At 46.7% G+C, this 27,653-nt stretch overlaps 1 protein-coding gene across 2 annotated transcripts in view; it reads left to right on the forward strand.

Moving 5' to 3' along the window:
- Nucleotides 1–3,194: 3,194 nt before the first annotated feature.
- LOC117236095 (putative uncharacterized protein DDB_G0291608) overlaps nt 3,195–27,653 on the forward strand; it is a 44,765-nt gene continuing 20,306 nt past the window's right edge. For both annotated transcript variants that reach the window (XM_033498757.1, XM_033498758.1), the window contains exon 1: nt 3,195–6,574. In XM_033498757.1, the coding sequence (XP_033354648.1) occupies nt 6,284–6,574 (291 nt within the window). In that variant the 5' untranslated portion in view covers nt 3,195–6,283. The remainder of the gene's footprint in view (nt 6,575–27,653) is intronic.

Below are 27,653 nucleotides of genomic sequence, written 5' to 3' on the forward strand. Positions count from 1 at the left end.
TGAAACGCATAGAATATAGCTGATTATTACATATAACGATAGTTATATATATATGTATATATATATGTGCTCTACCAGACGAACAATAAACGACCGATCGAATAAACGAATTGAAATCTCGTCTTTATCTTTACTGTTAGTACTAATTCTTTCTTATATGTACGGTTTATAAGTGGCAATACACTTGCGTTATGAAGTTGAAGAAAAAAATGATACATTTTTAAATATATTCGATCTGTAATGTTGGAGGGTTATTCGACTTAAAAATTTGTCGCTAAAATTAGGATCTTTTCATTTGTTCGCAAGAGATTAAGCACCCGATAGGAAATCTTTAATACATGGTAAGAACTAAATGACAGAATATAGATAATTGAATCAGATCTTTTTGTGATACGTTATTTACGTTAATTAATTATATTTACCATAAGAAACGTGGATTTATAGCTCGCAATACTCGATATAAGCAATAAGGAATAAAGCGATTATATTACAATAACTAAATGCTATTTTTCTAGCAGTAAGGACACAGTTAATTACCAGAAGCTAAATACATGATCACGCGATAATGTATAACGTTGTCATCGAGCGTTTCAGCAGATACGATAATCGGAAAGGAAAGAAAGATGTTTTTTCGAAAAAATGTGGAAAATATTTGTCAAAGGAAGTAAGAAAAATCGTCTTTCGAGATTTCGATATAAATCGTAAGACATTATAGGTGAGGGTCAATGAATCGAAACGTTTATCGGTAGTCGCTTGATACGCGTTAATCTGACCGAGAAGTTGCAGAAATCCACGGGGAGTCGCGCAAAGAGGGCCGCGCGTACAGCCAGCCATTGGCTATCGAAGGCGACCAATGGGCGGGTACTCCCATTCATAAGTAGCGTCGCTTCCGTCCTGATACTCTTGATAGTAGGGGGTCTTGTCTGTGATGCAATACGAATTCTAGCTGTATGTATATGTACATACTTACATGTATAAATATACGTAGTACGTAGCTGCTTCCATGATCCTGCGGACTGACCCTTGACTCTCGACTCTCGACTCGCTCGTTCCTTCATCCTACCATATTTTCTTTTCTCCTGCTGCCACATTTCTTACTCCGTAAGCAAGTATACACATACTTATATACTTGCTTACTTAAGTACTTTGTCGTTTTCAACAGCTATTTCGACAGGATCTCGCTAGTTTGTCTTCGACAAAATTATACCAGACTCATGTAACGATGGCCGTGAATCGTTATGATTTGTTGGAAGATCGGAGCAATTGAATAGCATAGAAAGATCGTGGAAAGATCATCGAAACATATTTCTACGCAAAAGTTATACCTTTGTTGTCTTATATATCTGCGATCCATTTACTTGTTCGTTTCGTGTAGAGTTCACGCGTTTCACCAACTAGTGTATAAATACGTATGTGATTCGCCGAGGACCGGAGAAAGAACGAAGAACGGGATGAAACACGAACAACGGGACGGAAGTTAATTTGTGATTAACAAAAATACATATACACAGAGCGCTGACATATACGTATTATATACAAGAGAAATAATATCGACATTATCGAAAAAAAAGCAAGGAGAAATTTCATTTGGTAAGATTCTGTCGCACGTTGGTTGAGCTGAACCGAATGTTCGATTTCGTACATTACCTAGTTGATTGTGACTTAAAGACGAAGGAATTACGATACAGAGGAGACGCGGTTCCCGGTTGTGATTCACGTGTCTGCTCGGTTTAAATGATCGCGCGTAGAAAGGGGAGTCATGCAGGTGCAGGTCATGTGAAATATTTGCACTTTGTCGTAATTTGCGTAACCCGTTGCATATATAATAAATCCGCAAAGCTAAAGCGCCACGATAGAAAATCGTTTCACAATCTAAAGAGAAAGGGAATCTCTGGTTCCGTGGGAGGGGAGAGATTCGAGATGCCTGTTGTTGCATATAAGTATCACCTACAGACATATCTCGCCTTGTCCTCTTCATCAAAATCGATGGAGTTGCAAGTTTACCGGTCGAACATACAACATTTTTCTTCATTACCCCCAACCGATCGATACTTTTTATTGCCGAAGATGTCGGTACATAGATACTCTTTTCTCCAAGAAACGAATGGATCAGGCCGGTCGATAGGAAAAGAACGTTTCTCATCTTTGTTCGTTGTGAAATTCATCATACTCGGATTCATATGTATTTTTTGCAGAGATGGTGTTTGGCGAAGATTATCTATTATCCGCGTATTTACGGGCGACGGATAATATACGAAAGACGACGTAGAGACGAGACACGACGCGTCGCGTCGAGACACGTTAGTAGTCGTAATACGATGACGTCAGACGAGCGTTGGCGGAATGGCTATGGCCGTTCCCGTTCTCTAACGAGGAAGATCGAGAGAAGGAGATGGAGACGACGAAGGATCGCGCGACTACCAGCGCAACGGGACTCGAACAAATAAAAGAACAATTTCTTTGTCATGTATTCGCGTCGACTTAAAGACCTAGCATTGTCCCAACTTTGAAATCGAAGTCGCGTTCGAACAAGACACGGAGATCCTTGACGAAGGAATCAGACTGAAGAATCAGAATTTACATAGGTACCGGCGATTAAATGCAATCGTCACGATATCATATCGGTACGAAAATATCAACTACGATCAAGACAAGTGAATCTGATTCTGTCTCGTTTCGTATATTACCAGAATACTATATATATATCATAATCGAACGTCTCGACGCGTCATCGCCGAGATAAGGACTATCAAAATCGTTGAAAGTAGAAGTTTTCCGCTACTTCTTGGTAATAAATCGTGCCGTTTGATCAAGGTGACACGGAGAACGAGAGCGCGCGCGATTTTTTGCGCAAACCGAAGAATGAGAGAAAACGCGAAACAGCAAAGAGGGCGGTTACGTGTAAGGATGTAGAGTGTAGAGAGTCAGTGAGCTAAGCTAGACAGCTGGGATCAGTCGCGCTTTGGGCGTGAGCCAGTCATAAGCAAAAGGCAGAGAGGTTGATACGAGGGTAAAGAAACAGGGAAAACGAGCGAGCGAGCGAGTTGACGAGGAAAACAGAGATCGAGCGTCGTTGGTGCCGGAGCGGGGTGGGGTAGAGATAGAGAGCGTGAGCGAGAGGAGGAGAGAGCCAGGAGCATGGTCTGTGGACTGTGGAGGGCTGCGTTCACCGGGCAGTTACTCCGGAACCGTTGCCTTGACGACACGCATCCGCGCATGCGCGTATGCAACGCTACGGGTGCACCACGATCGCGTCACGAGCACCAGTTGCGTTCGCCACCCTCACTTTCCTCGCTATTACAAACTTTTCTCCACCTCTGTTGTTATCGCCCGGCCCGCTGGAACCACCGCTACCATTATATCCGTTACACCGCTAGTGTCTCGCAACCATTGCTCGTTGTCTTGCCCGCTGTCATTGTTCTTCCTTCCGTTGTCATCGTTGTTACTGTTGCTACCACCACCCACCATCGCGTCACCACCACCTCCACCACCACTGGCACCACTCTACCGCGTTACAGGTTGCCACTTTTGATGCTGTTATCGTCGTTTCCCGGTCTCTCGTTATCTTCCTCGTTATCATTCGCATCTTCTGTGATCAATTAATTCATTCAGCGATATTCTACGATTTTCCTATTCTCATTCTCAGCCTCTTTCAACGTTAGCGTTCTTTTTTTCTCGTAATTGCACGAGCAAAGAAAGATATTACTCGAAGGGAGAGCACCCTCTATTCGTATTAACCGAAGGGCATGCGTACCGTTCCGAACAGAGAACGTTGTTTACACATGTCTATGCGTGTTTTATTACGTCGCACCGTCGTCGCGGTCGTCGTTGCGTTTTCTTTGAATAGTTCGACACGGATAGTTTAGAAGCTACTAGGTACCTACTGTTCCATTTCGAGATTACCCTCTACCTTCCGGTGATTGCATAGCTCGACCTTCGATTCCTCCATTTCACCGTTTTCTCCTTCCCCAGCTGCGCCGCCGCCACCACTACCATCACCTTCGTCGTTACCACCACTTCCGTCACCTCCACCATTTCCACCACCATCACCACCTCCGTTACTACCACCTCCAGCTTCATCTCCACCTCCATTTCCTCCTCCTGCCGATTTTCCCTCTCCTATTCTATCGCATTCTCCACCTCTTCCTGTTCCTTCTGCGCGGTTCGCGCATACCCTTACTACGAGCGGCTGGCTGTCATGCGTCGACGGTGCTTCTGATAAGGCGCGACCGTATCGGACCGTTCTTGTCGATAATCCGTGATCGACTCGTCAACGTTCTGTTTGCTCACGGTTTGCGTCGACTCTTTCGTATCAAACCGCTTGATTTCAGTGATTTTACGGTGAGACCGTGAAATTTTTCACGAGGCAAATTCTCCGATAGTTTCTGCTAGTCGACTGGTTCGCGGGACAAGCAGCGTAGAAATTTACTCTACGAGCGTTGCCCGATCGATTCGCAACGTCGATGCTCTATTTATCGTTTCGTGCAACGCTGTCGTCCGATCGTTCATCGTACGTTCCTCAAATTTCGACCAACGATCGAGTGTGTCGCTGTCACAGCGATAGGAAGAATCGGAAAACTAAGACGGAGAAAAGGTGGTTTGAGAAGGAAGCAAGGGAAAATCGAAAAGTGAGAAGACACCCCTGGGTGATCGATTCGGCTGTTGATGTATGGTGACCGTGACCGAGAGCGGGACCGGGACCGGGACCGTGACTGTAACCGTAATTGTGACTGTGACGTCAAATTTTGGTGTATTTCGATCGAAAAGGAAAATACAACTGGCTGGTGTTGATCGATGTTTCAGCGTGAACACGCTACAGCGAACGATCGTAAGAATATTAGCGATAGTTAGTGGAGGAACCACGAGTGCACTGCCGTTCGATGTTTTGCTGTCGTCGCGAAACCTGCCGCTGTACTTTAACGTTGGAAAAAGCAGCGGCAGGTCGTCGTCGTTTTCGTTTGAGTTTCTTTCGGAGAGCATGATGCGATATTATATAGCAAACTGTGGAAACTCGAGCCGAATCGATTCGTCAACATAGTGCACACGATAGCAGAACGAAAGGTCAGGCCGTACCTACGACCGGAGAAACCAGAAGGAAGAGAAAGAAAGCAAGTGGGATTAGTCGCGTGTAGTTAATTCGAAGAAAACAATCGGCGAAAACATGGAATTCCTTTGGACAACTCGACACGATTACTCGTTGTTCCTGGAACGCGCCGCATTTGCTCTCTACTTTCAAATCAAATAAGATTAATACCTTCGCTGTCTTTAATTAAAAAAGGTTACAAAGACGAAGGAGATGATTCTTTGGGAACGTTGAAGTCGACGTTGATCGAGAAACACGATAGACTGGACACGATCTCGCCAAGGGTACCGCGAAAAATGACGTTGCGTGTGATTATTCGAAGCGATTGTCTAACTGTTGGATTCGCGACAGAGGTGAGAAACGGATGATCGTTTTCGATGTAGAACCGATGCGACTCGAATAGCGGTGCGAGTTGCGTTTGCATTTCGTAGGAATAGACGCGATTCACGCGTGTATAGCAATCGAGGGTGAACCGAAAGGCGATCCGAGATTAATCGCGGAGCATGATCGTCCAGGAGGAAGACGCAAGGTTAACTACGCTAACGCATTTCAAAAGTTTCCGAGCATCGTCGACGACGTCTGACGAGGAACTCTGTCGAGAAATCGGAACGTTGCGGGATAAACGAGAAGAGCGAGTCGCAACGTTTCGTTGATCGGCTGTTTGTTATCGGACGAGAGGAATCAGCACAAAGGAAAGAAACAAGGCGTTTGACCGGCGCATACACGACGGTTTGTTCCCGTGGCTGTTCCTCTCTATGTTGGATCGAATCAGGGCGCAAAGCCGCGCGATCGTCAGGGCGAGAGGTTCCTTGATTCGCTTTAGTGTCGTGGGCACCGAATAATCAACGTCGTTGTCTTCAAGAGAAAGAAAGGAAAATCGACTGATAGCGAGGGAAGCGTGGCGTGACAATAGTTGGTGTTTGTCGGAAGCGAAAGAACGAATAAGAAGTGGAAAAAGGACGTTGATCACGAGGTGGATGGTTAAACCTCGGTAGGTCGCCAATTCGGGAACAGACACAGTTTGGAACCAGAACCAGGACCAGAGTCGGAGCCAAAGCCACAGGAGGAGACGAAGCTTGAGTCAGAGTCTCGAAGTTAGAGTCGGAGTCAGAGTCAGAGTCAGAGTCAGAGTCAGAGTCAGAGTCAGAATTAGAGTCAGAGCCGGAGCAGCAACGTTTCTACGATTCTCCGCCACCACGAATGGACGTGAGCGTGTGCTGCTTGCCCGCCAGTGCCGGCTCGGGGGCCCAGCACCCTCATCCAGCGAGTTTGCCTTCCGGCGGACAGCCGACGATTCAACCACCCTATCAATATGCCGATCAGATAGTACCGGATCGGGGTCAACCCGACGGATTGCCGGTACTCGGTTGTACCGGTCAGGATAACTGGCAGCAGATCTCATCCGCTTCGAACGTCGTTGGTGCTGTCACCGCTGCCGCCGCCACCACCACCACCACCACCTATATCGATTACTCCTGGTTGCAGATGCAGGTGAGACGATCATTTTTTCCCCTCTCCTCCCCTTTCCTTTTCGTTCCTTCCCTTTGCTTCGCTTTGCTATGCTTTGCTTCGATCGCCACGCGGCTCACAATTTTATCATTTTCTAGCTTCTTACTCGATCACCCGCGTCGTTTACAATTCGATTCGTAGCTCTTTTTCCCTGGATCTATTTCGTCGATCGTTTGAAAGAAACGCAGGGCTTAACGATCCTTATCTCATCGAGACGATGAGTCATGGTATCGATGACCGACTCGCGGCGATCGTAACCGTTCGTTGTCTGTCAAAAAACTGTCAACAAACGACGAAGAATCTCGCGGAATTGATCTCGCCCGTGATTAACGAAGAAAGCAACATCGCGATGTGACTGCGGCGATGAGGATACCGCGATCGGATATTTTCGTGGAATACGGTTTTTTCGCTGTGTTTCACTGAACGCCAGGCCGCATTGCCTCGTAAAAGAGTACGTGGACGCGTGTTTGCAGATCGATCGTGTCGGAGAAGGAGTACGAGATAGCGTATCGATTCCGAGCCAGCGTTAGATCGTAAAATAATAGAGCGAAGTAATAACGGCCATTACTATTATCTTGGCCCGAGTAATCGTTTTTCCCTTTTAGACGCAGAGCGGTGTTTCCACATAAAGCCGCGCGCGTTGTTGACAGGGCAAATATCCTTTGATACGCCGTCCGTCTGGGACACGCGTCGCACGCCTTTCCACCTTACCGACGAACTCGATGACTGTACGAGTGCTCCCTCCCCGGCTCTTTGCTTCGACCTTCGTCTCACTGCTCTATTTACATAAACCTACGGTTCGACTTGTTTCGCGAATTAGTCTATCTCATTAATTTCTACGTTGGGATTGGCTCGGCCTGCCTAGATTCGATTCCATTCGATTCGACGCGGTTCGATCGCAAACCGTTCTCGCTTGTTCGTACCGCGTACAGATTCTCGGCAAGCGAGCAGACGTTTTCAGCGACGTTCCAGCTGCGCGTTACTTACGTTTCCAACGTAACGTCCACCTTCCAAGGCAAAGGAATTCGACCGATCGAAGAATAAAATGACAAACGACGGTGGAGTCCGGGTCGGGTTGCACCGTTTGGCGATTTCGTTTCGAAACGGCTCGTCGATGGTGTTCGGTGCTCGAATAAGACTAGAATAAAGCTATACGAAGCTAATTAAAATTCGGGAGCTTTTTCTTTTCGGTCGTAGAGAAGAGTGACGAAGACCGATCGGAAGCAAGTCAGTTTTTTCGACTGACTTTCGAGCGCCAAACGTTCCTCGCTTTTTCTACGCGACGACGAGAATAGACACGCGTCCTGACTACAGTAGGAAACCGGTTCTTCGTACCGTTATCGATACTAAGTTTTGGTAAGCGAAATTTGCACCGACCAATCGTTCGACGATCGTGCACAGGTCGGTCTGCCGCATATCCGCTGATCGGCAACCTCTACGTATCAGTATCGTACATATTCTTCGGATTGTACGGTTCGATCTCGAAACAGAGACAGAGAAAACAAGGAGAAAAGAAACTGTAAAAACGACCGGACCGTGGTAAAGAGCAAAAAGTCGCGGGTGCAGAGAATGGGTGACTGTACGTTTCTAATTAGCCATCACCGGAACGCAATCTAAACGTATTGTGACGCGCGTAAGATAATAAGCGGACGGAAATCCACGATTATCGTGGTCAGGCAGAAAGGGCATCCCGACGACGAGCACCGGACGAACCATTTCCACGGTTCACCGCCCTTCGTTTCAGTTCTGCGTATGATTATCGTTCCAGTGATTATTTTGCTCGATGTTCGAGTAGAAAACAAACGCAATTAACATTAGGCTCGAAGATCGCTCGACTCCAGCTAAAATGTAGTATGTGGACGATCGTGTTTGCTCGAAGGGAAACTCTCTCACGCGTTTAACGTTACCGAACCGATTGTTCGTTCGCTTGTGCTTTTTTACTCGTGTACACGTGGGCGGTTACGGAAGTTCCAATCCTTCACCGATTGTACGCTTCAACGTGTCTGCGTTATTACTTTTCGTAGGTTACGTAGTTCGCTCGCACGTCGCCCAATCACGACACATCTCTACCTGGAAAAGATCTATAGAAACATGGTTGAACGTTTGAACGGTCGAACGTCGGGACACGTTCGAAAATAAACAGAGGAAGAGGGAAACGCGTCCGATATCGGACGTATCGCGAACCGCGAGTACGTATCGGACGAGCATCGAGTCGCTCTGTTCTCTTCCACTGGTAGTTCGCAGTTCGCAGCTCGCAGTGAGTCACAGCGAATCGCGGACGAATGCGCGAGTGGGTGGCCGTGCGGTTACTCGCGTCTTATGCGTTAGATGTATCTGCACAAGACTACTACGGTCGGATGAGAAACGTTTTTATTTTTTCCCTAACAAACGTCTCTCTTGTCCTGTTTCTTTTTATTTCCGCGTATAATTAGCGAGAAACAGCCAGCTAGAAGGAAAGAGGTATTATCCTCTGGCTATGGGGACAGTCGCGTTTCGATCGTTGGATCGCCGAGATTTACGCATTGTCAGGAACATTGGCTTCCTTCGTTTGGCAACCTCGATTCGTCGTCGTTATATTTAGTTACGTTTGAACTGCACCAAACCAATGTTACGGACAATTTACTCGCGAAATTAGTTACAAAACGCTCGACCTATCTACCCATCAGTCACTTCCTCTTCCTTCACGTTAAATAGATGGACGGCCATTAAACGCCGAGAGTGGAGGAAGAGTTATTGTTCGCGAGTTACCATAATACATTCGAACGCATACACCACGAATCGTAGGCTGCACGTCCGTTCGCGTTTCCCCCTCCCTTTTTTTCTTCCAATTCTTTCGCGTCAACTATAAAGAAACTATAAAGAAAACCAGCCGCACAGGACGAGAAAAGAAGGTCTTAACGAATCGATTCGCGTTCGACGAAGAAACGTCTTCCTTCTCGCTATCGTTCGTAATATCGTTTCACCGTTTCGGTAGCTCCAAGTCACGGGCTACGATCGCCAGGAAACAGATATGACGCGCGTCGCGAAGCGTGAAAAGCTCGAACGCACCCAACGATTACGTTCAAATGCACGTGGATATACGTATCCCTGCGTAAATGGATACATATAACCCGAATGGTGGGAACAATCGGCCGACGATTTACGTGCCGTCCGATCACTCGTACGATAACGTTGCAGCTTTTCTGGGTATTTATCGACGACGATGGTCAATCTCGATCGAACATGGAGGAAATGTCTCGTGGATCTTTTCTTGAAATTACGACGATGACCACGTCAGCGACCGATGTGTCGCGACAAGAATGACCGACGATCGAGAAAAATCATTTCTAGGAGAGATAGAAATTAGCGATTGGTATAACTGCAAGAGAGGGACGTATATTTGTTGATACACTCGGCAGTGATCGGCGCGGTGTACGGTGCGGTAGGCCGAAGGCGACGGCGCGGCGGCGTGGCGCGGCATGGCGTTTCCGCGTAGAGACGCGTTCCAGTCGAGAGGATCGAGAGGGCAACAGGTCGATCGAGAAGGCGCTGCTTGGCTGGCCGGTGCTGGTATTCCGGTACGGTTCGTCACGAGCCGTATCGCGCCAGTCGCCGCGAATCGTATCGCGAATCGTTCGATTTTCTACCGATACGCGCTACGAGAGGTCCGAGGTGCTTCGCACTTACCGGCTGTTTCATCGACCACGTGGAAAAGGAATATAAACTTGCTACACCGTTATTCGTTCGACATACGCTCTGGTAATTTACTCCCTAGAAGCAGCACGAAACCAACAAATTTCCCGTTACTACCTGTCGAAACGCTTCGATGATAATTCACAAATAGAATCATTTTCTTTCACTGCCGCGATTGACATGCTACCGTTTAGTCCGCTCGCGGTTGCAGGCGAATTACGTTTTACGAGATCGTTGGAAAGAGGAAGGGAGATGGCGCGAAGAGGATCGACGAGGATCCACGCTCGTATCTACGTTCGAGTATCGTAGTTCGTAATCCGCGAATGTCTCTGCACGACACGTCATTCGTGAGGACGGTCGGAACGATAAGTTCGAACAGCGTGTTCGTTTCAACGCTTTAAAAATATCGTTGATCGAACGACGAGAGAATGGAAGAACTTCGACCGCCATACCGACGATCGGTTATCCACGAAAACGGATAATCGAAGACGCGAGAATGATCGATTAGAATGGAACGCGACAAGAGGAGGGGAGTAGGATAGAACGTATAGAGTGTGGCGGATCGACCGATGGCAGTACAATAAGGGTGTTGTAAGTAAGAAGCAACGAAGACCTCATAGAAGGTAACCTCGTGGCATTGCATACCTGATGTTCGCGAACAAGCTCTTTGTAGCTGGTACGGAAGTCTCCCGACTATATAACACATTAGCATTACGAACTAACACGGGAGACGGATTGTAAAGCAACGGTGTATCTGCTGTAATAACTGTGAAATGACTTTGCGCTCCTCATACCAATGAGATGGATTTTAATGGCTCGACACACGACCGTGTCTTCCTACTTCAAGCGCGTGCAAAAATTTGACTCTTCTAGCCGAGAATGGAGTAGCTGTTGTCACTTTCGTGTTCCTTCGTACTTTCTTGCCCGCATATTTTATGCAATCTCATTTGACAACGTCGTGACGACAACGTTATCGATCGATTCGATCGCTGTGTATCTTAAAAAATCGTCTCGTTACGCCAATGTCTCGTAACGTTATCGACGGCTAGTTAGTTTTAACGGGGAAAACAATCGACAGAGGGTGAAACAGAGGCGACAAGGCAGACGAAAGAGACGCGAATCGTTTTCGGTTGGGCGGATGCTAGTTGATTATCTGTTTCTGTTGCGCTCTCTCGCCAAGTACCGTTATACTTGCGGCGCCCGGGGCCTCCAAGATCCCTTCTTTCCTCCTTTCCTCCTTTCTTTCTCCTGTCTACTCTGCTCTTCTCTGCCTTGCTTTACCTCACTATACTTTACCTTATCGTTATCTTCTCCCTTCTCTTCTCTTCTCAGGATCTCACTCTGGCCTAGCTTGGCCTGTCTTGCCCTGCCCTGCCATGCCCTATCCAGCTACCCGATTAATCGCGCTACGCGGAAACAGATTTCTATCCGGTGCAACCAAATTTCGAATAATAGAACGATATGTAAACACACATGCACACACACACACATATATATGCGGTTGATTCATCGTTGACACATCGGTGTAATTTTAACTATGTCGTGTTAGTTATTTTTTCAAAACTCGTCGAACAAATCGTCGTTAGATGTGATCGAGAATGAAAAAAAAGAAAAAAGGGCGGGCAATAGGAAAGTTTGGCTTATTTGCATAATATCGTCACGAGTCAGAATTAAAAGATCGGATCGGTGGAAAGAAAGAAGCGCAGTGGCGGTGTTGTTGAACGGCTGATTTATCGCCGGCAGACTTTGGGCTACTTTCTCGAGTCGGTCATTACGTAAAGGTTGCCGGCCGTCCGAACGTTTCGCGCTGCTTCGTTTTCGCGAACGTGTCGCTTCGATAAAACCGCGAAACGTCCCACCTCGTCTGGCTGTGGTGTCGCGTCGTTCGCAGCGTAGCCGAATTTGCGACCGATCGGCCGAATTGAAATCGAGATCGCGTTAACAAAAAGGATACCATCGTGACTCAAGGTTCGCGCGTCTTTGTTCAAGGACAGGATTCGATCGCGGTTTGCTATCCAATTGGAATAGAAAGTTGAATCGCGTTGACGCGAGCGTGCGCTCTCATTGGTACCGATCGCGTGCATAGTATAGTCGCATGTTGGCAAGAGAAACAGAGGGAAAGAAGGAGACAGACATATATATGGAGAAAGAGAGAATGAGAGAAAGAGGCAGGACAAGGAAAGAGGAGCGCTGGATGATGAGTCTGACTGGAATCCTTTCTGAACGTTGACCTACGCGGTACTGAAGATCAGGGAAACGTAGGTATATCTCTACGTCGTCGTTTGCACGCATCGTGCATCGCCAGCCAACACCAACACCAACCAACAACGCTTAGGTCGGGTCGGTAGTGAATCCGTTATGAAATATGAAGTATTAACGATGTTTATCGATATAAACCTATAATCGTGCGTCACTTGCAGCGTTGAATACGAAACGATAGCTCTCGTGTATGCCACGACGCGTGAAGCTTTTAATCGTTTCTCTTTCAACCGTCTGTCACAGTATCCAGAGAGATTTCGGTGTTGGCACGGAATATCAACGATATCGTTGATATTGGCGATCGCGTAAACCGAGCACTGGATATATCCGAAGGAATGGCGAGGAAGCGGCAGGATAAAACACAGGAATTGACATTCTAGGCAGGGTTTTAGCGAGAAAAGCTAGCTGCTCGCAAGGTCTGTCGATTCGTGATATACGTGATATACGTTATTAAGAAGTTCCGAAAGGGGGAGCGCAGCGTGTCGCGAGTCGACCGATTCGAAAATAGTAGCGGCCGTTCGAACGAACCGACGAAAATCGTTTAGTGGACGATACATAGATGGATACGTAATAGAAGAGTCGTGTGCTCCAGGGGCGTTTCTCGCTAGTAGAAAAGTTCCGAAGGAGGTCTTTAGCCTTCGGCGCGTACTGTGCGGCCTGCAGGAAGACCGGTGAACAGCAGTGACTTTTAAGATGCGTACCGACACGCATTCTACGTGTCTCTCGGCTGCGTGGCAATCGTGTCAGCAATGCCGGGAACCGTGAAACGCATGTAAATCCTCTCTTTGCACAGTCAGGGGACAAAAGTCGATGTAACGCACGTTCGCTAGAGTACTTTCGAACCAGCAGGTACCACGCTACTACTTTCAGTCAACATTCGACCGAATTTTCGAACGCGATCGCCCGCCTCTTCTTGCTAACGAATCACACTTTTCCAACCACGCAAGGAAGATGACGGATACAAGGGAACATGGAACGTGGGACGAGTAAAAAGTTCGCTGCCTCTCGTTCAGAGACGTTGCATTTTCGAAGACACCTTTCCAACGTATTGCGCAACGCCGCAAAGGCGGATATAGGTCAAGAAACAAGATTAGTATCTGCGGAGCACGACGTGCAAGCATAAACCGCGGTCTCCGTTCGGTTTGTAACGCCGCCGTTCGGAGAGAGCACCGGAGACTTTCGCGATAGTGTTCCATTCTATTCCATTCCATTCCGTTCCCAGTCTCTTATAAAGCGATAGCATTAGAACGACGTATTGGATGTGACGCGATACTCGGCCGGTAATTCGGCAACGATTCTTATCGAAGGAGCTGACTTTTTTAAAAGAATCTGGAATATCAGGCTTAGTTCGGCCAGATCTATGTACGTTATAACCGTGATACTACCCGAAGAACGTTCGATAGTTAGGAAAGATAGTTGCAACAGTCGATCGAAGACCGTTCTTATTACGCAAGGTATAACAAATCGATAAAATTATTGGCCGAGCGTTGGCAAAGGTCACGACCCGTCTTCCGCGATTTACGTTTTTCGCAAAGGCGCTGTAATCCGTCGTCTTGTACTATAGTAAACACGCGTTAGCTATTAGGTGGAAATTTAATGGCTGGTTACGTAATATTCAGAGAAATCGTCGATGTGGGACAATTTATTTTCGATAAGAAGTTTTTGACGGATTCTTGAACGAACACACAAGTCGTATCTTTAGATAGAGGAACGGAACGTGGATATCTATTTGCGGTGAAATGATCGCGTGCATCGATTAGAACGACGCAGACGCAAATGTGAGAACGACACCTGAAAAGCAAACGGACGCGATATTTGCTCGGCCTTTTTCATTTTTTCTCTTCTTTTTTTTCGGCTTGATCCGTGTTTGACTTCCGATGACGTTTGCGAACCGCTTCGACACCGATACGGCGTTTAACGTAGCCGTTATCTTCCTCCGCGAATACCGGTTTGTATCCCTTTTCTCACGGTTTTCGCACAAGCTGCGATATTTCGCGATTCTGCGCGCAGGCAAAAGCCGTCGAACGCACACCGCGACGTTCCGCAACTAAAGTACGTAGAGCCGTACAAGTTACGTGAGAAAAAATGACGCGTCGCTCATACAGCGTCAAAGTTAAATACGAAATACAACGAAACGACGGGTTAGATAGTAATAAGGTAGAAACAGAGTAGAATAGGTCACGTAAATAAGCAATTAGTTGACTGGTAGAGCGGTAGCAAGCTATGACAAATATGGAAGAACGAACGAAAAGAATCGTAGAGCAAATCTGTTTCTAAGCTGGTGAGACTGCGATTACATAAATAATAATAATAATAATAATAATAAGAGAAGAAAACGACAATCGATCAAAGGATGATACAGCAATGGGGAAACAGAGTGAAATCGAAGAACGACGTATGGTATTTTGGTGTCGCGAATCGTTGTCAGGCAACGAGAGTAGGTCGGAACGAAGAAGGTAGGAAATGATCGGCGTTCGTTTACAGAGAGTGAAGCGTCCGCGAATATAGAAGCGTGAATTATGAAATACGCGGTTGGCTGGGCTGCGTTGGTTTTCTCAGTTTCCCTCGTCGCTCGTCGAGCGTCTTATCACCGGTAAACACATTCTTGTAAAAGGTACACATCGTTGCAGGTTAGATCGGCACTGCGGCCAATGTCACATTGAGATTAGATTGTTTGCAATTACTTGCTTTTCGTATTTACACGGATTATCCTTTCCTGTCGTTATCACCAGTCGTCTCGAAAATCGAACGGCATCGGCTTTCGAACGAACCGCGCATCTTCTTACGCAACGTGCGAAACGTCTTCTCGAATTTGATGGCGCGAAACTTCGAAACGGATCGACGCTGCCCTTCAAACGACAATCGAAACATACGATTTCAAGGTGAACATTCCAGGCAAACTAAACCCTAAGCGTTCACCATTACGATGAATCGGTTGGCAAAATTCTCGAAGAACACGCGATCCCCGTCGAAGAAGAGACATATATCGGGTGTCGAACAAATTGCACGAGCAGCTGGTCGAGCAGGCGCGGCCGCTCGTGATTTCTTCGGCGCAACGGTTTATACAGATTATTAGCCAGACGATGCGTTAGAGCGGATTATCGTCGTGTTCAGAGGCTATAGTTCTATCCCCAGAGAGGATGCAGATTTCTCGTAGTCGAGGAAACACGAGCGAGAGGGAGGAAAATCAGGATAAACGGAACAGGGAGGCGTCTGAGCGGCGCAGGACGACGCGACGAACGTGGCGTGGCATTGAAATCGAGAATGTCGTCTGACTGCGAGCGGCTGTTTTCACTGTCGCTATTCGCGCGTGGCGCGTGGCGCATGGCGCGTGGCGCACGCCGCGCCACCTCCGGCAGAACCAACCGCCGCGCCACGCCGGTTTCACAGCCAGCGAGAAGAACGTGGATGTTGCTCGCCGCTTGGCTACGTTTAGGCGACCACTGTCGCCGACGTCCGATCTATCGTACCTTCTCTGGGCCGAATATTTTTGGAACGCGCGCTCTGCACGCTTGCCGCGGTTGGTCAAGGTTGATCACTGTTGCGTCGACAGCGCTTATAACTGTAACGATAGTTGTTACGATTTACCGCCGGTTTCCTTTTACGGTTTTGCGGTTTGCCTTAGACGAGTCGAATCGCCGGCTTATTCTTTAAATCCGTTTCTTCGAGTCCGAGCAATGCTTTTGCCTCGTTTTCCGTAGAATCGTTCTCGAAGGGAAGAAAACGGCGACTACGAAATTGCGCGTACGGCCTTGGCCCTCGCGTGCCTCCCAACGTTCCCGCGTGCTTTCTGGAGAACACGCGCTCGGTTCCACCGGCCATCGACGCTGTTCGTCACAGCATCGAGAGCGAAATGGTTATCCTGACGTTTAGACGCGATGGAAACCGCGCGAAGAAGCAAAGAGACACGTAGCGGTTGATGCAGTCGCACGAACCAAGTGCAGCGCAAATTGTATTCGGTTGTTACGTAAGTTTGCTTAAACTTCATATTTTTTTTATCTTCCCGAACTTATCTACGTTACAGCCCGATACATTTATGGGCATGCGAATTTACATAGATGCTCGGTTTCAAGGTCGTGATTTACGGGAACAGGTATACGTGTCGCTTATCGTATTAGGTTATGCCAAAAGTTTCTTTCGTTTCATACGGAGATAACAGACGCACAACATTTTTTGCTTTACGTTATTTTACTGAATCGCGTATGACCCATTTTGTTCTATTGGGATCTGGAATATTCTTCGAAGAGAAAGCCGCGATTTCTGACCCGCGCAGATGGCATTGGTCGAATGATAGAAACTTGTATCGTTCGATGAAAACGTCGGGTACATTGTCAAAATTACGTGGTTGCCAAATTTACAATTTCGGCGCGGACACTGTTGAATTCGTCACGCTCATTGTATGAGACATTAGTATTACAGAGTATCTTATTATTATTATTAGTATTAGAGATATTATACTCTACCTTCCTACGACATCTACCTTCTTCCCTATGACTCGCCGCGCTCATAAATTGCCGTCAATTATTCGTTTTCGATTACAAGTTGAGCCGCGTTGTCTCCTTCTACAAAACTCGTCGAATCGATTTGAACATAGCGCTCGGACAGTCGCGTGCGTACAGATCCGCGCGCTGTCACTCTCATTACCATCCAAAGATGTCTTCATGCGATAACATGCGATCAAGCCAGCGCATTGCTGTTCGCTGCTCCTCGCAAATACTCCATAAACACGTTTCTGTTATTCCTTCGTTCTGTGACTCAAAATGCGTTCGCATTCTCCGATAATACTGCAATGAGATACGTCCAAGTATACGTACGTACGTTCAAGCATATACACGGACGTCCAAATATATGTACGTACGTCCAAGCATATATACGGACGTCCAAGTACATGTACGTACGTCCAAGCATATATATGGACGTTCAAGTATATGTACGGACGTTCAAGTATACGTACAGACGTTCAAGCATATATACGGACGTTCAAGCATATTCAAGCATGTATACGGACGTTCAAGCATATATACGGACGTTCAAGCATATATACGGACGTCCAAGTATACGCACGTACGTCCAAGTACACGTACGTACGTTCAAACATATATACGGATGTCCAAGACATGTACAGACGTCCAAGTATATGTACGCATATTCAAGCATATATACGGACGTCCAAGTATACGTACGTACGTTCAAGTGTTCATACGTTCAACTGATGGTTCTGCTCGCGATACATTTTTAGAAGGCGGAGGCGCGTTCGAGAGGAAAGCTTCAACATGATCGTTTTAAGAGGAGGGAGGCTCCTTTTAACGTACAGGTAGACGCGACTTTGCACGCTTCTTATAGCAATTGAGAAAGAACCGTAGGAAAATAGGTAAGGTAATGGAATCTTCGTACGTTTTGCTGTGGTTCTCTACAGCAACAGCCACTCTACTCGAATATGTGTCTCCGCCATTTCCCCCGCCTTTTTTGCTCGTTCTTTCTCTTTCTCGGTTTCGCATCAGCTCCTTGTCCGCAAGAGGTTTGCCGATCGTGAAGTTGACTTTAAACGATACTACGTTATCGCATAGCGTCGCGTCCTGTGGTCGCGTCGACCCGAAAGGTGGTATGCGAGGAAAAAACGAAAGAAAACGTGATCGTTGGCATGGGACGTTTGAAAGGACGTTGGCGAAACTGCGCGAAGTAAATCGTCCCGTTGCGGGAAAGAAAAAAAAGAAAAATATACGAGTCGTTTAATGCAAAAGTGGTGTAAGTCAACTTTTTGTCTATTTGCTCGAACCGCGCATCTCGAAAGCATAAGCATCGTTCTTTCGTTTTCCGCGGCAACCGTGTAAATATATCTTCATTAGTTGGTCGCTGATAATAACGTGATAAGCGAGAATCGGCCACTCGTCCTCTTACGGAATTTTTAGTTTATCCTACGTTAACGAGTAATCAACTTTTTCGACTTACACCACTTTTGCATTAAACGGCTCGTACGTGGTGGAAGGAATGAAACAACGTCTTGTGAGAATGCAAGAAAAGGGGAAGGCAAGAGAAGATGTACCCTGGTGCGACGGATCGGCGAGGAAAATCGGAAAAGGAATTGGCAACAGCGCCAAGCAAGAAGGAACTTTGAACGCGTGTTTCCCCGAGCGTGCGCGTGTTCTTCGTCGTTTGTCCAGTGGCCGTGCTGCTGGTGAATTTGCAGCGGTGCAGCGCACAGGCACACGGGCGAACGTGTTCACGCAGGTGAGTCCCCGTGTCATAGGTAGCCGTGTTCGTATAGAGGTCCGCGACGTACGTATACATCTAGACGCGAAACACTGCGATGAGGCGAATGTACGTGTCAGGTACACGCGTACGTGTTCGTTATACAACTTTTCCAGCAGTCACGGAGGCGTAGAGGTGAGCCGGTGGCTTGTGGACGATGGAAAGTGGGGGAACAGAATGCGGAATAGCCTAGAATGTGATGTGAGCGCTCTCCATACCACTCCTCTCACTCTTCCTTATTTTCCTTCTCTTTCTTTGCCTCTCTACCATTTCTTTCTCATCCCTCTCTCTTAAACGCACATACACACACACACACACAATCCCTATCTTTCTTAGGACACCACTCGTCCGAATCACTCGTTGTTTGCGTCGTCTCTCCGTCTAACGCTTGAACAAATTCTATACAATTCTATACAATCGTTTAGTCGTCGTTATGTTCCACGAAGAACATTGTACACGATAGTGGCACCTTGGAAACATCGGTGAAAAAGTCGGTTGAACAGCCCTTTATTACACGTTGTATACTTTCTGGTCGATGTGACCAACGTTTTCATACGACCTCTTAAACCATTGCGTTAACTTACGTAACCCAAGCAAGGGACAAGTGTCAAAGATTGACCGATCGTCGTTAAAGGACTACCAGTTTACCGATAGGAAAACGATAATCGGCTGATCCCTTCGGGCCAACCTCGACCCCAGCTTCCACTCGAAGGAAATTGTATTCTCTTCCTAGAAGCATGAGCATCGCAGGTCCGGTAGAAATGCATGAATCGGTCGACAGGTGGTCCACCTGCCAAAATTCCAGGACAAAGGGAAGCTTCGGAAGATCGGGATATCGGGATAACGCGATTACCGATCGCAACGTAGCACGCATATATTTATATATATATATATATTAGAAACCACATAATAAGAACCGCTAATACTCTACCTTTACGAAAGATTTATTTCGATCTAAGTAGTCTTTTACTCTTCTTTTTTTTTGTTAATTTATTTATGGAATGTAGTTATCGGACGCAGAAAAGTAGGAAGAAGAGAAAAGAAAAGGATATTTTGAATGAAAATTTTGCGCAATACAGATGAAAAGATATGGTTGAACAGTAAAGCTAGGATCAAGATAACACCTCATAAATCGCACGCTTGAACGACGCATCACTCACGGAGAAGAAATGTACGCGGCTGGAAAAACTGTTAGCTAGATAGCAAATACGATTCAGGGTATCAAGATAGGAATATTTAGATTTACAAGCATGACAGTGAAATGGTAACGGTTTTCTTAAAGATTTAACAAAGCAATGACAAGAACTGCGAAATCTCGAATGAATTGGTTGTGTGTACGTTCGATGCTTTAGGTCGATGGTAAAGCAACCCCAAATGGATTTGCGCGCATGGTCCTTTATTTTCGAGAAACTAATAAGTATTTTTTTATACTTTACTTTATAAATTCCTTTAATCAATTAATTAATATTGCGTTCCTTTTAACATTACATTTTTACAGTTTATTTTCATAAATTTTTGATTATTTTTATTTATTATACTACCGCTACGTGTTTTTACAAATTTGTGGATCGAGATAGCAATCAAAACATTCGAAACGCATTCTTGGTTGCTTCACCAAGAACGTAATTTCTCCATTAATTTCTCGAAAACAAAGGACCATGCGCTCAAATCCTTCTGGGGCCACTGCTTATTTTACCTAGCAAACACGTATCAGCGACGAATCTACGTTCATCCAGAGACTTTAGATCGAGCAATAACGTTATCGATGAATAATCATGGCACGTTCCGCTCATGGGTCCGTGCGATCCGCTGTTTGCGAAGCGTGTTGAATTCTTTCGGAAGTTGTAAAATAATTGCGATCCTAAACACGCAACGTTTTACCAATCGATGATAAAACGATGTTTGTCAAGATGCCGATTACCGGTGGCGCATCGATATACCAAATTTCGCTTTCGTTTCGCGTTCACCAGCTTCGCTTCGCATTATTCCAATCATTCGCAAGTTCTTAAACGATAGAATTAGCGCGTGAGCGTCGGCGAGGAAATAATTATTCGCGATAGAATACGCAAAGCGTGCGGGCGAGGGCACCTTCGCTCTTTCCTTTCTCGTCTCGCAATAGCGATGATACGACAATGACGATAATACGGTAATAGTGGTGACGCTACGATAATTATTTAATGACATACGTTGAACATACGCCGCTAAAAATCGACGCTGAAACCTTTCGCTAAAAATGACTCGCTTGACTGAAGCATTTTTACCGTCCAACGGTTACCAGCCTTTTGCCGTACAAATTGAACGTTCGTTCGCGTCTCGTAAACGCCGTTTACGTTAAAAATACATCGCACGGAATAGATCTAATGGACAGAATGGTTGCAGTGGAGATAGAAGACGATGGAAGTGGGCAGAGCGAACGAAGGGAGGCGGATCGGGCGGATCGGGCGGATCGGGCGGACAGATTTTCGGTAAACGCTGGTGAAGCTGAAGAGCTAGTTATTCCGAGGAAGAAGCGTGTTAAGCGCGAAGAATGGGCAGCATCTATGGATAGGTCGGTGGGCAAACGCGATATATCACAGGATACGGGTCGCTGGTTTTCCGAATGACCGTCTAATGGCGTCGAGGCGTGGTGGTTCGAGGTTGCGCCGGTGTCCGAACAGAAAATTAGTGGTCACAAATCAACCACCGTACGACCGCCATTGTACAGCATGGTGCGCGCTAGGTAGAACGTAGGAATCTGATCCTTCCGAAATTCTGACCTTTCCTATTTCGATGCGCTCTTTTCTCGACTGGCGCGTAAACTCGGCAGATCGGAAAGCTACGACGAGCAGTGAAACCCGGTGTTGCTAAAATCCTCGGCGAAGGATTCTGGCGACCTGGCGGCGCGATAGTTGCGCAATGTGGTTGGCATGCGACTTGACGCACATGCATCCGTACGAGATTCAGTGACGTACGTAGGTATACGATGACAGCGTTCGTGAAACCGGCTCGCGTATTCTTGAAAGAAAAGGTTATGGCTATGAAATTCTGACATTTCACGATTGTTTCGCACCTAAAGAACGACCGACCCGCGGCCATATCTGCGACGGTGGTTCGACACGCATCGCGTCGTAGATGGTTTGGCGACGCGACGTTTTGACGTTCGACGGGAGTCGATTTTGCTGCGGTGGACTTCTCGCCAGCGGTTGCCAGCCGAAAAGCCAAAGTTGAACGTTAACCGGAATGTTGAGGTTCCGAGGCGCGCGTTTAGATTGCGCTGGAATTCGGACAAGTTTTTGCATCTCTGCTGGATGCGGCGTGGCACGAAGTGGATTGGAAAATAGTGGCGCTATAAAATATCACGTTGCCGTTTCCAGAATCAACGACGCGGTGAAATGTGTATCGGCTTTGCAAAAACGTCCGGTTGAACGACATCTCAATGACACAAAGACGAGGTATCGGCGCGCGTACTTTCCATGCGGCAAAGATTCGTCCTTGCGAAAATTTCGCGAAAGGGATATTCCGAGCAGCGCGCACGGAACACGCAGTCTGACGATAATTTTATCGAACCGTGTACATTAATAAATTAACCGAGAGCAAGCTTTTTGTAACACAGCGTTCCTCGATCTTTGCCATTGTCGCCATTGCCGATACGATACTTGTCGCTTCGTCGTAGCATCTGATCCGATAAGATCGATCACGCGTGGTTCTTCGATCGGGCGAACATTGGTTTGAGAGAGAATTAAAGGAGAAATCAAGCGAAACGTATGGATTCGCGTAGGATCGCGCGGTTCTTTGCGGCGGTGACACGCAGTGACGAGAGTATTTCCTTTTAAAGAACTCGCTCCTTTTACCTGCTCTGTCGATCTTATCAACGACTAATCTATACCGTGAGATTCGGCAGAAGCGCGCGAGGAATCGGCCGTTTTATCGAGAGAACACGAGTCTTGGATATTAATGTCCTGCTGAGATTCCATTCTTCCTGTTCGTTTCGTCTTGCCTCGTCTCGCCACGCATCGCGTCAAATTTCTGTGACTGCCGATGGGACGCATCGACAAAATTCGTTGCCCATTGGCGTCGAATGCACACAATTTTTCTTTAGCTGCCCCTTCGCTTCGCCTTTTACTTCGTTTTACGCGAACCGAACGACGTACGAACCGTATGCACTGCGATACTATGATACGATTTACGTATATTAGAAATAAATAATGGAAACAAAATCTGGTATATTTGCTATGCAGAGTGTAAAGCGCTCGGCAACGAATTCGACGTAAAATCTGTCGCAGGTGAAAATATCATGAAATCTTGGAAAGACAGCGAAAGAGAGCTAGAGATTCGATTTGACGTTTTTTGACGCACTGCTCGGCCTTTCTCCTTCTACACCGTTGCATGAGAAAATGAAATGGAAGGTCGACAAAAAGCTGTCCATGATAAATACCTTGGATATTCGTTTGCGAGTAAACACTGATTGGAACCTGCCGGCCTACCGGTGGGCTGTCGTCTAATCCGTTTCCTATCTTTTCCTTTATCTTTTGCCCGTAATTGTCTCATTGTATTCGGTTAAGCCAGGAAGAGATCGATCTGCCGACGAATTCCTATTAGGCGAAGCAAGTCAATTTCTGCTTTTCCCAAGAAAACAACCACCAGACGAGATATAATTTCTTGGCAAAGTGAGAAGCTTGCCGATAATTATTCGAAAAGCAGGCGGCCAAGCGTATGCTTGCCATAGCGAAGTAAGACAAACACCGTAAACACGTCGTTTGTACGTTGTAGCCTCTCGAAAATCCTCCATTTGCCGGTTTTTCCTCTGTTTTTCAACTATTCTTTTTTTTAGCGGAGATAACCATCTATTGGATTGGCAACTAAGTGGTTGCGGATTTTGTCAATACCACCTAATGACAAAATCCGCAATCACTTAGTTGCCAACCCAATGTAACATACGTAGCTATGCTTTGCATTTTCGCGTGCTCTGTCATATCGCGTCTAAACCGATAGATCCACCGTCTGAAACCGTTTGAGTCTCTGTTTTCCCTTTTCGCCGGTGCGAACAGAGGGGGAAAGGTGAGAGGAACGACAGAGCGACGGATCTACGAAGCCAGGAAATGAGAAAAGGGCGAGAGGATACAAGACGAGACCAGATCACGGGGGACAAAGCAAAGAAAATTGAAAGAAAACGGGGGAGGGTGACGGGACGAAACGAAAAGGAAAGGGAAGAGGAAGAAGGCAGAGACGAGAAAGAGAAAGGCTGACTGAGTCAGATGGAAAGGTTGGTAAAGAAGCGCACGTGTGCGTGTCATACGAGTCCACCCAGTATGTTAATTCGCGCTGATGACCCCATCAGGAAACATGCTCACCGCTGAGTGGAGTAGTGGGGGAGCCGAGTTTTCGTCTCGTCCATGGCTCGTGTATGCGCTTACCGGCGCACACACGCGCACACACGCGCATCCCTACACACGCACGTGGATATACCTTGCTGCCTCCGAACAATCGTCATCCCCGACCACGTTTCACGCCCACGCACTTGCTCAAACATTCCAGCCGCACAAAGCGCGTCAGGCTAATCGTAATGGAATTGCTATCCGCTCGTTAGGAACCATTAATAGCAACGAATTCATGCGCAGCAAACGTCGTTACGACGAATACAAGTCGATCGTCGTACGATCTGCGAAATCGGCGAAAGTGGCCGTTGCGTGAACTAAAAATCCTACCGAGCAATTGGCCGAAAGGTAGAATTTTGCTGCTGGTATCTTACCAGCATTCCATCGATCATCTTTATCGACGTTTTTCAATAGACAATTTTTCACGAAATACACAATATAATACGATTGCTTTCGTTTACGACCTGGATATTTGAAACTTGTAGTTTGATCGACGGCAGGATCGTTAGGGGGATGAAGCGAACGAACAGTTTATATCGATGAATACGCTGCTTGACGCAAGGATCACGTTCCACGTATTGTGATGCGACACCGTCTTCGCCTTACCGAGATATCATCGGATTCTTCGTAGTATTAAAACTTTCCGATCGCTACCGCCTCGACCGAGATGTTGATCCTGCAGATGGCTGGCTCCCTGGGTCGCCAGCTAAACGAGTAGCGAATCAGGGGTGGCGATTTCCCGTGGCCAATGAAAATCACTATGTTCCAGCTTTCACCGGCTTTCTTCGTTCTACGTGTTTCGCTCGCGTTGCGAATTTCCGCGAAAAGTGTGTCATCCGTTACGGTTACGGGGCAGCTTGAGAGACGCGCGTGCGCACGGCTTTGCGAACGTTCCGCCGAGATACGAGATACGGTGACGTTTTCCACGAAACTACGAATCCAGGAACTGCCGTATTCGAACTCGATCGCGCCATTCGACGAACACGCAGCTGCCTGCAAAGTGGCGAATGATCGAAAACAGCACGCGATTCGATCGGTCGGAATCGACGTCGTTTCGCCGATGCGAAGCCACGTAGTTTCCTCGTATCGAGAGCCGAACGAGTGAAGTTTCATGGGTCGGTGTCGTTAGCCGTGTCGTGGCGAACAAAACGAAGGCCGCGAGTGCGGAGGTCACAGGCTAATAAATTCTTAGGCGAATCAATAAAAGCGACTGCGATAATTAGATCCGTCTGAAAGCGGTGCAAGGGCAGACAGGCAGAGAGAAAAAGGGACGACGAGCTGGAGGAAGGGGGAGGGCAAAAAGGTAGAGGAAAAAAGCAGGCTCGTTCGAACCGTGTCAGCTCGTGGCTCGTTTATTTTCGGTGGACACGAACAAAGCCGCAGCACGGCACGGGTCGACGAGCGGGATCGGGCACGAGCACAAGCGCGTGCACGGCCGAAGGAACACGAACCGAACGAAGAAGCGGTCGCTGGATCAGCATTATTCGGATAGGCCGATGTCGCGACCGTGAGCAGTAGGTTTTAGATTAGCCACGGTTAAAGGAGAAAACGGGGCAAACGAGGCTCGCGAGCACATCGGAGAGAACCAGCGAAAGGGAGAGCTGTGATGGTGAAACGATGCACGGGATGCGGAGGTCCACGGGATCGGTGGTCCCAGGTAGCGGTAGGACGAGCTAACCCGAGTCCACGTATTCCGCGCCTCCTTGCACCTCCTTACACCCCCTTGCGTCGCGCCGAGCCGCGTCGCGTCGCGTCCGTTCCAACGAGCAACCTGATTTATGGCGGCCATTCATTCTAATCGTCTTGCATCTCGCAGCCCCAAGCAACCCTATCTACCGTGTATAGTCGCGCTTTTCGAGACATCGCCCTCGGCGACCCGTAACTAATTGAATGCAAAGATTCGAATATTTAGTCAAGCTTATAAACCATTTAATTAACGAGACTGTAACGGTCACCTCTCTCTCTCTCTTTCTCTGTCTTTGTCTGTCTGTCTGTCTGTCTGTCTCTCTCTCTCTCTCTCTCTCTCTCTCTCTCTGAGCCGTTCTCTAGCCTCGTAAATATCGTCGTGTCTTTCGATTTCGATACCTACTTTGTCGATTGTTCGTCGCGCCATCGTTTCCTTCGTTCCAAGAAGAAGACGCAATTTCTTCGTGAACGGTCGCGGTTAACAGCCGCGAGTCTTTCCGGTTGGAGCGTGGTGTGGGTGGAGTAGGCTTGTAAATAGCGAGGAAAATCGTTGGGAAAAGGAAGGATGGTTGGCGAATCGTGTTGCGAGCAGAGACCGGCCTACGAAACGGATTAAATCGCATCGTTTAATTCAGCTTGAAATACATGTAATTAACTTTAATAACCGGTTTATAGCCTTAAACTGGCAATGATCGTAATAGCGGCGATCGCGGTGCTCGTAAACTAGGCACAAGGTGGATAACGATCGATATTCGAACGTAAGATTGCGTTAACAGATTCCAGGCTTTTGTATAGGTTAACACTAGAACTACCGATAGTAACACTTTGACTGCCACGCCGAGATCACATGTTTCGCTGAGGGCGCCACGGGAGTATTCTTATCATACAAAGCATATAATGGCAAAATAATAAATTGATGACGTAAGACAACATTCTTCCCAATGGACCGTTTATCTTATTGGTGGGTGATCACTGTGGCGCCTTGCTAACAGTTGATAGCGACATATTATAACAAGGCTTCGTTTATTTCAACAAACTATTCGCATTCGTTATTTCGTCGTAAGCAAAACGTGCAGAATATATTGTCGAAACGTGTAGAAGATATTAGTAAACAGTATTATGATTATTTTTATGATTTCGACGAAACATTCGGCTGAAATGACAGCGGTCCGGAAAAAAATTATGTTTGTGATAAAGCAATGGTAGTTAGTGGTAGATTACAACAGAGGAAAATGTGCTGTAGATTTATCAGATCGAACGATAGCATATTCCACACTACATAAACCTCGAGTGGTATATAAAATTAGCTTTAGAGTTATTATTAAATACATCAATTTCAAACGTGATGATACTCTATAAACAAGCAAAAAAAAACAAAAATCGAGGTATCAGATTTTAGAATGGCACTCGCAACGCACCTTACACAGTGCCGTTCACCAGAGCCGTCAAATATACTTATTCCACAAAGATGGCGACACGAAACGCAGAAGAAAGAAGGGCAAGCGTACCTGGCGCGAAAATTTTGCAGAGAGTGCTGTAAAAAAATGTTAAACAGTTAGGACGAAAAATTGCTAAGAATCGGACCAAAAGGATGACCACCTATCGACCAGATTGTATTGACGAGCCACATTTATGTTTAAAGTGTTTCAACACAGTGCACCGTTAGATGCAACATTTGTTCTCATTTTTTTTTTTTATCGATGTTCTAATAAAAACGTTTAATCGTTCAATGGGGCACTTTTTATTTCAAAGTATCTTCTATTTATCGGTTATATTCAAAATACCCCAACTGTCAATTTTCATACAATTTTTACAATTGTAAGAAGTTCAAACGCACCGGC

Source organism: Bombus vosnesenskii, unplaced genomic scaffold (genome assembly GCF_011952255.1).
Source record: "Bombus vosnesenskii isolate JDL3184/JDL3185 unplaced genomic scaffold, Bvos_JDL3184-5_v1.1 scf7180000013340, whole genome shotgun sequence".
Classification (NCBI taxonomy): Eukaryota; Metazoa; Arthropoda; class Insecta; order Hymenoptera; family Apidae; genus Bombus; species Bombus vosnesenskii.